We start from the raw sequence: 12,954 nt of genomic DNA on the forward strand, positions 1-12,954 counted from the left end.
TACAGAACGTTTGTTGTCAAGTTCCAATTAACTTGTTCTATATGACAGTGCCACAGACTGGAAAATTAAAATAATGCCTCCAGTACTTCATGACTGTCTCATATTTAATATGTTGGTAAAATCATAAGATTGTGAAAATTCTGCACGCTTTTTTTGTTTGTCTGTTCCAATGCAAATGAAAGTAATAGCTATTTTATTTGGAATCATGCTCTATTGTCATGACTGGATCATGGATTGTCACATGGCACTTATTTCTTTTTTACCTGGGTATGAAGGGTTGCCTATTCTCACATTTTTTAAAAATTTAGATGTGGGGTCTATTTTGAACTACAGTCTCCATAAATTAATTGGTAAATTTAATACTTTCTGTATTCATTATGCTGTGAAATAATGTCTACCCAATATTATATTTAACTTTGTTGTTATCAGGTGAGGTGTCAGAGTCTGGGGAGGGATCAGGTTCAGAGGAAGAAGAGGAAGAGAAATTTTATGATGGCTATGATGAGAATCTCATTGGAGATGAGGAGGACAAGCAGCGTCTCGAACAAATGACAGAGAAAGAGAGAGAGCAAGAGCTTTTTAACCGTATGGAAAGAAGAGCTGCACTGAAAACAAGGTATGTGATTTATGTTAAGGCTTGAAGACTAAAACTCGTGCTATTTTCCGGACCATAATTAATATCAATTGATGTCTTCGGTTGGCAGGCCAAAGATTTATCATGAGGAGCTCAGTATGAAGTGATTTACATTCACCAATATGAGGCATTACTTGTCCTGGTAAAGAAAGGGATTCTGTTAAGCCAGTCAAGATCACAGATCCATCAATACTATATACATTTGCAGTAACATGGTCTTTAAATAAACAGCGGAATGCTTGCATAGTTTTTGACAATTAGCAGTGGAGTTTGGTATTTGTAAAAAGTGTGAAAAGTAAAGATCATGATATTGACTACCAAAGAAACATTCCACTACAGGTCACCTTGATTCTATGTTTTAGACATTTATTAAACCAAATTGCTTTATTTTGAAAGACAGAACAAAAGAGAACCAAATACTATTTATTTTACAATTGTTTTGGTTTTATATATTTTGTCTACACCTAATGTAACTAAACAAATTGGCTCATGATAATATCTGTTAGAATAGACAACAACTCCAATGTTTTGCTTATGGTAAGGATGATTGATCCAGTTGTCATTCAATAAATGCTCGAGTCATTTAGAAACCTTTGCCCTCAGGTCATAGGTTACTGTATGCTCTACACAGCAAGTGATGAATAATGGGGAAATAATTATCTTCACCTTTTTAAAGAAAAGCTTGAGACATAGTATCCACATTTCTGTCACACTTACATTTGTGATTAAGGAATGAATGTTGATATTCCTATAAATCATTATTACAATCTGTGCAGTGCATGGGGGTGGTGGTCTTATTGTCACTTTCAAGGATGTATCTCAGTATTTTAAGCTTTAATCTCCTTTTCCTTCTGCACAATAAATTTAAATCTGAGATCAAGAGAGAACTTGTTATTCTTATACATCATCACAGTGTATGTTCATTTGCATTCAGCATTTATAAAATAGGGATGATTAAAAACTAGATGTCAGAGGTCAGGTTTTTTTTATAATGGGCTTTATAAACAATGAAATTTGAGTTGATTATTATTGAAAAAGTTTTCGAACCACTCCAGTGGCCTAAGTGGTTCGAGTGTATGCCTCGGATGCAGGAGGTCACAAATTCAATCCCTGTCCAAGTCATACCAAAGACTTATAACAGTGGTACTTGCTGCTGTCTTGCTTGGTACGTAGCATTAAGAGGTTAGTGTTAGGAATGGTTGGCCTGGTGTCAGGATAATGTGTGACTGGGTTGGACATGATGCTACTTGTCTGTGGCATGATGTGCCAGTGCTTGATATCACTGTAAACTGCCACACTATAGACATTGTAACGACTGAAAAGTTGTTAAAGCTATGTTAAATATCCAAATCACACATACAAACACAAAGTTTTCTTGTCAAATATTGGTATGTTGATTTGATATGTGAGGCATATATCTGTCAACTTATGACTTTTTGTTTTCAGATTTGAAATTGAAAAGAAACTCAAACAAGCTAAGAAGCTTGAACAGAAAAAGAAACAACAGAGTTCTGAACCACTGTCAAGATTTGCCACACCAAGCCAAAGAAGCAAAGACAGAAGACGTAATGTGGAAGATAAGAAAGACAAGATCAAAGTCTCAGCATTGCAGGATCTCAAAGCTAAGAGAGAAGAAAAGCTAAAGAAAGGTTAGATATAAGATGCAGTAGAGATTCCAAACAATTAGTTGAAAGTAATTAAAGTTTTTTCTGGTAAAGTTTATTGTTTGGCTATAAAAGATACAGTCTTGTTTGTAGTGGAAGAATGATGTACCTTGTGCAGTATTTTATTGATTGCAGTAATTTTAGAAGTTAGGAAGATCTTTTCTGATGGCAAATGTACCTTCAGGATGCAGAGAGAATTTGAATTGATACATGGATTGATTTTTCATACCTTGTTGAACTGATGCAATGCTTCTAATCTTCGCACAATACACTGAATCCTGCCTTAGTGGCCACCTCCTTTTTAAAAGCATCTTCTTATAAGGGACAAAATATTAAACCACTTTCTTAAATAACTTATTTTACTACACTGAATCCTGCCTTGTGAACTGTAAATGACAATTATTAAAATATTATCTTAAATTGCATATTTGACCTGCATATAAAATGCAGTATTTATATGGATTGACTTGCATAGAAAAGTTTTAATCTTTATAGTATTACATTTTTTTACCCAGTTCAAATGCAAGTACTGGCTAGGCACCATTTATCATCATGTACCAGTTATCATGATTGTCTGCGCATGTCCAGTTTACGTAGGTGAATTTTTTGTGTGCGCATCTTTTGCAAGTTGCTCATTTGTTGTACCTTTGGGGTAGGTATTACTTAAATGCATGCAACTGGATTATAAAATACCCCAAACTCACCTTATAAATTAACACATTAGGCAAAGGCAGGGGAAGGGAGCTAGGGAAAAAATAGAATGTTGTATTTTTCCCTGTGACATCACTGTATGCTGCATGTAAAATCCTTACTTGATGACATATACAGTGCAATTCCAATTAAATTAACTATATGCAAACAACCAATTGATTTCTAAGACATGCAGTTTCTTGTGTTCCTTGCATGCAGCAAGCGCCATTTTGAGCTCTGAACATGTGATTGAAATTTCCAGTTCATGTATGCATATGTCTGGTACATTGTAATTATGTAATTTATGTTTATTAATTAACTTTGCTTATCATAAGCACTTTCATGTATGCATATGTCTGGTACATTGTAATTATGTAATTTATGTTTATTAATTAACTTTGCTTATCATAAGCACTTTCATGTATGCATATGTCTGGTACATTGTAATTATGTAATTTATGTTTATTAATTAACTTTGCTTATCATAAGCACTTTCAGCTGAAGTTTCATTTTGAATTACAATAACCAGTACTATGATTTCATTTCAGGAAAAGTACTGTAATACAGTTCATTTTTATGGGTTCCAAATTTTGTGGTTTGGGTAAAAAGTACATATTCTTGGGTACCTCATTTTGTAGATCTATCATATACATATAAAAAAAAATGTGTATGTCTCTGTAGATGATTATAGCAAAGTTCATTTCTATCCATTTGTGAGAAAATGTGCGTAATCCATACTGAAGTTATTAAGTTGATTAATTGAATTATTTACTGATAATATCTGGCATAAATGCAGAGATCTTTAAGAAATGCCAACTTCTTTTTCTACGCATGTCCGAGTTAACATATTTAATACCACTGTTGTAATCTTAAGTAATTAGGTTCTCGTGTATTCATGATGACTGCTCTCAAGGCATAAAGTTCTCAACAGTGAAGGGTTAGGTACCTGAACAATGCAAATGATTGTAAATCTCTTGTATGAAACACTCCTGCATAAGTTGCTCTGTGGGAAACCTAATGTTGCTGGCTGACCTTGAACTTTTGGTCCCGAATTGGTTCTGTAAAGTGTTATTAATGTGTGTATCGTGAAGGCTGGTGCTGAAGAAATTGTTACAAAACACACAAAACATAAACCATAAAGATACAGATAGTGGATATGTACATTGAGATCAGGTATCAGTTGACCTCAAAACTACCCATAAACCAATGTATACTAGGGGCTTATCTGCACACATGACAAAACAGCACTTCAGACAGACCTCATTAAAATGGTTGTTGTTGTTGTTGTGGGGTTTAACGCCATTTTTCAGCACACGATAGGCTATACATGGCGGCCAGCATTAATGGTGGAGGAAGAACCCGGGAAAACCCCGGAAAGAACCACCGACCCTCGAGAAGCTACTGGCAAGCTTTCTCACATACCCACCATTAAAATGGACTTTGAGAATTGGTAATAATCTGCTGATTGTTTATTTAACAATTAGTTCATATGCACATAAATGGGAATAACATGGGCTTTGGGAAATAAAGAAGGAGATGGACAATGAGTACATCTGCATTTATTACTATGCATCAGGTAGAATCATTACAATTGTACACTAGTTTTCATGCTCATGACATTTTGCATTCAAATTGTAATCATTTAGTTCCTGTGTTCCTAGTCATTCATGCACTAATTCTAATGTATATTTCACATTGTCATTACGATAGATATCCATGATATTAAAACAAAGGAAGAATTGGGTGATACCTTTACATTGCATATGACGAGTGGGGGGGGTGAATGTTGACTCAATTGATATTTCTTTGTGACTTTATATTCTTGGTCATGCTCATCCACAAAAACAACAAAAATTTAAGCCCAACATGTTTCAAAGTAGGTCATTCTCAAAGAACATCAGTTGTCAAACTTCATGAAGGAAACAAACTTTGGCAAGACTAAAAAAGTAGGTTATTTATCAGGCTTTTCTCTTGGTACATAATACATACTGAGCGATTCATGATTGACCTCCCTAGAAAAAATAAAATGACTGGTTGTCAGCCAGTCTATCCTCTAAAGATAAATAATTGTACATTTTTGACTTCATTTTAGAGGAACAGCAGAAACAACAAGAACAAGAGAAGAAAAAAAAGCAGCCCCTGAAGGCTAGTGACATATATTCCGATGACGAGGATGATGAAGAAGAGGAAGAGGAGGAGGAAGAGAAGAAGAGGGAGGAGAAGAAAAGGGAGGAGAAGGCTAGAGAGGTGGAAGAGCAAGGGAGTAAGAGTGCAGATGAATCAGATTCTGACAGTAGATCCAGCAGCAGTAGTAGCAGCACGGGGCGATCTTCGTATAGATCTGACTCTGAGGATGAAGAGTAAATTTAATTTACACATGGATTAATAGAATGTTTGTCCCGCTTGTAACAACTTGTATGATTGCATTGTTGTTTTGCTTTTGCTTGTGCATGCATCATGTTATGTTTTTGCATTAAGCTCCATGTTTATGTAATTTTTGTATGTGCAGCCATGAAACTTGAGGGTTGTATTTATCTGTAGATGTACTAGAAAAATATGTCACAGTGACTTCTAAGTTAGTGGTTAGGTTTATGGTTAGGAAGTATTCTGTAGCATAGTCTGCAAGACAGACAATTCTGCACAATTCTTCTTCTTTTCTTGGTCTGGTCTGACCTGCTGTGTATAAAATTTGGGTATGTAACTATCCAGTTTCTTTTTCAAATTCTGTGGTCCAGGGTATTTTTTATACAGTGACCAGGATCTGTAATCTTGAAGGTTTTGTTATGCACAAAATGCCAGCTAAGGCTCAGAACCCCAACTTATGATTTGGTACTTGGGGCTGTTCTCATCCAACATACTTGCAACCAAGGGAAGGGCAGTACTTTCATAGTGGAGTAATTGCACATACAGTGGTTTATTCTAGAAATGGGAAAGTGGGGACCAACAGCTACTACTAGGTCAAAAAGCAGGATCATTTAGAATAAAACTGGAGCCACAAATATCCATGTGTTTTTTTATTCATTGACGAAATTTGCACATATTTCATTATCGCAGGTACTGGTGTGATGGAATTATTCTGCATGAGACATTCATTTTTTAAGCATTATGTGCTTTGAATCGGTTCTTGCGCAGTCGGACAAGAATGTGGTTTTCTTCGATTTCCATGACCATTGAAATAATTATTTCAATGTTTAGAACAAGATTATTTTAGCGGACAAAGAAATTTAGCAAACCATTCTGTAGTCTGACTCAGCAATGACTTTTTCAAGATATAATGATGAGAATGTGATTATTTACTACAAAAATTAAAAAATCCACAACATAAGTGCCATTGATTATTATGAGTCTCCTCAGTTGTAATCTTTTGGTGCTGGGATTTAGCTTCCTTGTCTTTCAGCATTCCCATGTAAAATTTACTTTGGACATTTGAGTTGGTGTTTCTTCCTCACAGCACACAATTTGGAAATAAATGCAGAAGTGTTTGCTGTTATTTCTCTTCCTTAAATTTATGTCGGTGATGTCAGCCATGCACACTTGATAGTTGCCGAGGCTAATCAAGTTGATTGTTTTGTGCTTCTTATCAAGGGGGCACTCTATTCAGCAAGCTTGTGATGTGTGTGATTCAGTCACTCTAACATCAACCATAACAATCTTTAATTTTTATTTTCTTTGGTTTTATTGTTATGCTCCTTATGGGTGCCATAAAGGGAACTTCATTGCACCAGAGATGAAACATAATCACTGGCGCAATAACACAAGCTAAAATGAACCCAGCCCATGGATGCAATTTAGAATTTATGCCAGTTTTATTTGAACTCTTTGAGTAATCAGAGTTTCTTGGCATATATTTTATAACACTGCCTTCCATGGTAATTTTATGTGTAAATGGAACAATTCTTATTATAATTGAAAGTCTGGCTTTTATTTTATTTACAGACCTGTAGGTAGTCTTTAGAGTTTAGGCTTCGCTTACATTGCCTTTAAACTTCATTTACAAATTTCATTACAACTGCTCCAATTTTTGAATGTTTATTGGCAAAAAATGTTGCTTATGCATGTGATAAATAGAATCTAAGATCTTTTCCTTTCATATAAACTTGATGGAACTTGTTGCTAAGACTTGAACAAGACAGATATTCAGTTTGCATTATAAACTTCATATGAATTGCGTTCTTGTAGACGATCTTTTATGTATCTCAGAAGTCTGATATGCCATCATTTAAATGATGTAAACAGCTGTCAATAGATCTGAGTTATAAGGATGTAGAAACTGTAAGATCATAAATCACACTAAATCATTTATACATATTTCTAGTCATGTTCTTTCATATAAATCTTTTTTTTTTAGGCCACGAGCAAAGAAGAAGACTCAGTTTATTTCTACCAAAGAAGAACTTTCAAAGATTAGGTTATCAAGATTCCGGTTAGAAAAGTAAGTACAGTTATAACATATCTTCATGATCAAATGACGACTAGTCATGTTCAGGATGAAACTAATGCTTTGAGAATGCAGGCTCTTAAGTCATAAAACGTTTTTAGTTTTTTAGATTTATTAATAAAAGTTTAATTACATTTTCTTTAAAATTGATGTAGTTATCTTGTTCATGAACAATCCTGGAAACTTTCCTTATTCTTATTGTCATTGTTAACTTGGTTCTGTTTATGAAGACAATGAAACCTCATTATTCCAGATATTTTTTCCCACCCAGTTTGAACAAATTAATGAGGAATCTAAGGATATTGACTGAGATAATAATTGAGGCAATATGTTTCCATAAATTGCTTTGGATAAATGAACTCTGAAATAACATCTATGAATTCAGTTCTATCATTAATATGTATTTCTTACCCTTCCATTCTGAGAGGTACATTAGAAACTATTACTTGGGATCTGATTTTACTTGACCAAAAAAGTATTTATAGTCACATTTTCATAAGATACTAAGGAATGTGGAAAAACTATTACCTTATGTACTCGCATATAAGCCAAATAATTTAGGAAAAAATAAAGGCCTGGAAGAAGTGGGGTGGCCTTTTCTTTGGGCCAGTATCTAAACTTGACAGTTTTTAGGTCTTTTTGTTGACTACTGTAATGGTTGTAAATCCTGGGAGATGAAACAATAATTTTTTCCATGTCCTAAGACATAGGCATGTCAAAAAAAGCAACTTTTGGTGACCCAAAATTATTGATCTGTTATAAAGTACTATGATTGATTTTGTTATTATTTTGTACGTGCATATCTTTTTATTTCTCCAACATGAAGTTAAATAAAGGTAAATACAGACTTCATAATTTGCAGTCCGGTTGAGTTTACCAGGGAGACCATGCTGAACTATAATGTACAGTACTTACACAGTGCAAAGCTTGCATGGCGTAACTTTAATCCTCGCTTATTCCCAAACATGAGATGCAGATTTTGCTTTCATTGTTTCGAATGAATTGCATTCTTCCAGATAACATTTCAGCTAGTCCTTAATTCCTTAATAGCTGTTTCATTTACATTGAATCACACTCATGAGTTGCTCATTTTCAGTGATATAAGTGATCCTACAAATTGAGGTAATATTTTTTTAAAAGGTACGCACATTTAATTGTACAAGGCACATAACCATCATAATTTACATGTTCACGAAGAGTGGTAATAATAAAAGCTAAAATTCTCATAGAGATCAACCAAGATCAACATCAATCAATTTTAGTTTTGTGTTTTAGCTGAACAAACATAACTTTCCACACAATGGAAAGCTTGATGTTTTGGCATCTCCTATGTTGATAGTCAGCAAATTTGTCTTTCGTTTTGCAACAGCAGTACAGACCAGTTAATCGTTAAAATCCTGAAACTGGCTTGTGATACGTGGGAATTTTGACCAGTAACTATACCAGTACATTGATGTGTAATTGCCTTTTATTCCATAATATTCGCACGATTACCGTAGCTTTGTAAAATGGGGTGTAGGGCATAGCTATGAATCTTTCAAAAGCCAAGTAGGGAGACTGAATAAAAAGAATAGAGATTGGGATCTAAAATCAGGAGGTTTTTATGGCATTTTAAAAGCCTTGATTTCACTAAATATTGATCTACCTTCCTGGTCCAATATGCATGAAATTTGCGAAAAGACTCGCTGTTTCTCCCTATGATGTGCCCTGTTTTCCCCCACGATATGCCATATTTTCATATTCTGGTCAGCTGTGTTAAAATTGTACGATAGCTAAAGATTAGTCTTAAGCAAGCAAGAAAGCCAGTGCAACTAATTAAAAGTTAATCCATATCTATACAAATATTTTGTGAAAACAATTGGCCCTCTGTGGTAATTCAAAGAAACCACGTTCTACACTATTGTGTAACGCAAGCACCAGCTATTGATTGGCAAGTAAAGAGGATTTCCAATTTTGTTGTACTAAAGGTGCCAAAAATAGTTGGCCTCATGGTACCGTACATGTGGCAACTATTTTCCCCTCTTTGTATATCCGACCTTATTCTCTTATTGTCAACTCATAAAGCATATAGTATTGTTTATTATAACACCTGTATTCTGAATTAGTTTTTTGAGGACACATTTGCTGTGTGGTATGTATTTTCATTCTTTCTTTTAATATAACGATGGTAATTAACATTGGTATGTACAGTATAAAAATGACAGGTGTTCACTCGTTTAAATTTCTTTTGTGGGACTGGCGCTATAGCCTATGGAGTTACAGCGTTCGTAGTGATCACTCTTGGGATTGAAATTAATTGTGGACGATTTTATTTTTTATATAGTACTTTTCTTGTTTAGAAGAAATGAAAATCAAAGACATAATATAATAATCAGGAGTTCTCTGCAAAAATTATAAGATATTATGAAATGGGAGGTAGGCATGGAGCAACCCCAAAAATTAGGAATTTATTTTCCTCCCAGCATGAAAGTTGACAGGTATGGTGTAAGTTCGCTTACATCAAAGCAAACTACAACTCAGCTTTTACAGTATTAGCATCGAACCGTTTTGTTTGTTCGTTGTGTTGTCATACTGGGATTACATTTTAATGAGTTAGGTATTTACAATTTCAAAGCAAAAGTAAAAACGTAATTACCGGTGCACTGATATAAAATGTCCAATGCAGTAATGCATAAACAAACAATCGAGTCAGATGGGAGAGGTAGTGTTATACCAACACACGATTGCTAAATTCTTTTCAGCATTCAATCAAATTACACAAATCTAAATTAGGCAGAAACGATAAGAAAACAGAAAATTAAATTTAATTACTTTTCAAACAAGCTTATACCATTTCTTTTTAATAATCATGCACGCCAACCTTGCGATAAGTATACATGTAATTTTTTTAAATATAAGTTTGCCTAAATAAACATTTAGAACTTATCTCGTGCATCTTGAGATGTCTTGGAGTTGTATGTAGGCTTATACGCGGTTCATACACTTTTTAGTCTTTGTACCTGTTCAGTTTGAGGGCGGCTTATACGTGAACAGGCTTATATGCGAGTATATACGGTATATATTTTTTTAAAACCTAGCTCAAGCATGATGGAAAAGAACAATAAATACAGTAATCCATCAGTATAAGACTGATGATTGGATTTATAAAATGGTGGTGTTTTCTTGCTAATGTCGCTGCATACTGGTGTAAATCATGCACAAATCCTTATTCATCCACTTAGATGAGAATTATGACTGGCCATATCCATGTTTTATCAAGGACCAAGTTGTACTGAAATGCCTTATAGTGTGTGACCAGTGTAATCATTTTCATCTTTTTATTTGATTATTGGGTGCCTTATAGTGTGTGACCAGTGTAATAATTTTCATCTTTTTATTTGATTAATAGATGCCTTATAGTGTGTGACCAGTGTAATCATTTTCATCTTTTTCTTTGATTTTCAGGTGGTGTCATATGCCATTCTTTAGGAAAGTGGTAAATGGCTGCTATGTACGGGTAGGCATCGGAAACCATGAGGGAAAAGCAGTGTACAGGGTCAGTATTTTTTCTTTGGGAATACTTAAGACTTTTCTCCATCAAATACATCATATTAGCATTATGAAATAGCGTCTGCTACCGCCAAACACAGCCTCATGAAGGATACAGGGCACTAATGGTTTGGAAACATGGGATCTAGAAATTGGTGAAGTTTAAATAGAATATATATGGGTTTGGCTGGCCAGGACTGGTTGATAATTTCATTTCAGATATGTCCAGCAAGTGCCAAAAATGCAAGCACATCAAGGTCTAAGAAGAAAATTCCTTGCATGCACTAAATGTTTAAAATCACACCCAAGCAGATGCTTTTGCATTGTGGGCCAGAGACATATGATTCAAAAGTCATTTTAGGTCCAAGAAGAGGGCACATTCTAAGTTAGTTGTATGAATGTAACATTGAATATTCATCTTAAGTTGGAAGGTATGTCGAGCATTATGGGGAATGCCCCACCCCCACTGCCTTCATAAATTCTCAGAACTGTACCAATTGCAATGATTATTTATCACACTGTGGAAGCTACAACGGGTGATTCCACACACACTATTTTGGAATTATGGATGCTACATATCATACAAGAAGCTCTGTCCCTGACTTTGTCAACAAATGAATTGGATCAAATTGGGATTTTACCCCATTTTGGCAGCCCATTGGACACAAGTCTTTAGCTCCTTCCATGCTTGTCCTTAGCGCTCTGGAAAACAGGCATATAGGATTACATTCTGACTTCACTGTTGCCACAAGTCGTATGCCAGATGCTGCACACCATCCAGACTGCCGATCATTTTATTCCAGCAGTCGAGCAGACCATTGCATAGGTTTGGTGTATTTGGCTCTATCTTTTTGGACATGTGAACCACAAATAAGTTGCTAGTTCCAATAGTGTTAGTGGTATATGCCCTACCAACCAACCATACCACCCAGATTGACCAGATATATTACACCATTGCAGTATGGTGGACTGGCCTCACATTTTGTGCCAGATTCAGGTCTGGTCTGATGACCATATTGGTCCAACATCTTTCAGCTGAACTACACTGTTTTCTAGACATGACACTGAAGACTCTAATAGCATGTACAGTAGGTAGGGCTCACAATACACATGGTGACACAGCATCTTGAATAATGTTCAGCAAGCTGTATCCTTGGAAGCAGGGCATGCAGGATGAGGACAATCCCCTCCCCCATTGTCGATGGCAATGATTCAGATTTCCGTGAACATTTTGATCTATGAAACAGATGGAATTCAGCTGTAAGGTGGTAATAAAAGAAATGCGTTTAATTTTGCCACCTTCTGAATGTATTCCTCTTTTCAGCAGTTAATACCACATACAAAGTGAAAGCCTCCGTAAACACTGATGAAGAAAATGAGCACGTGTCTTTCCAGATTTTGCCATAATCAACAAAGATTGCAAAAATTATGGAGCATCTCTTGGGTAAGATTATTGACACTTATAATTCTTGACCTTGTCTGGCGCCATACCAGGGATGGGATGATCGTTGACACAAGTTCACAGCGTTACTTCTCAGCAGGAACAGGATTTTTTTAGCTAGAAAAACTATAAACAGCCATATGCCCATACCTTGAACAGGTCAGTCATATGAGAACAAAGTTTCTTCTCCCACAAGCCTCCTGGCAACTGACAGTGACTTAACGTTTCTCTCGCTTGCAAGTAGGCCTCCTGTGGATGCCATACTCCTTCTCTTTCATCAGGCCATAAGAGCAAAAAACAAACGTTTCTCCTCCCTCTGAGATTCCTGCAAACTGACATTAACTTGCCATTCTTCTCACTTGCAAATAGGCCTCTCCTCTGGGTGACATACTTCTTTTGTTTCATCAGGCTTGGATCATCCTGTTTACAACAAACAATGAGTTGATTTAGGGGGGTTCCAGATCTTATTCATCCACCCTCCTCTCTTTCATTGTTCTCCATTTTATGATTGAGGTCCCAAGCGATTCCATGAAATGGCATATTACAGAAGTAGATATAG

The 12,954-nt window shown here is 35.4% G+C and overlaps 1 protein-coding gene across 1 annotated transcript in view; it reads left to right on the forward strand.

Annotated features, from left to right (window-relative positions):
* LOC149805194 (RNA polymerase-associated protein RTF1 homolog) overlaps window positions 1-12,954 on the forward strand; it is a 57,130-nt gene that overhangs the window by 13,642 nt on the left and 30,534 nt on the right. The window contains exons 4-8 of the mRNA XM_089948325.1: window positions 430-616; window positions 2,081-2,283; window positions 5,081-5,348; window positions 7,337-7,420; window positions 10,871-10,961. Of these exons, the coding sequence (XP_089804451.1) occupies window positions 430-616; window positions 2,081-2,283; window positions 5,081-5,348; window positions 7,337-7,420; window positions 10,871-10,961 (833 nt within the window). The remainder of the gene's footprint in view (window positions 1-429; window positions 617-2,080; window positions 2,284-5,080; window positions 5,349-7,336; window positions 7,421-10,870; window positions 10,962-12,954) is intronic.

This window comes from Sinohyriopsis cumingii, chromosome 2 (assembly GCF_028554795.1).
Source record: "Sinohyriopsis cumingii isolate HCF-2022 chromosome 2, ASM2855479v2, whole genome shotgun sequence".
Classification (NCBI taxonomy): domain Eukaryota; kingdom Metazoa; phylum Mollusca; class Bivalvia; order Unionida; family Unionidae; genus Sinohyriopsis; species Sinohyriopsis cumingii.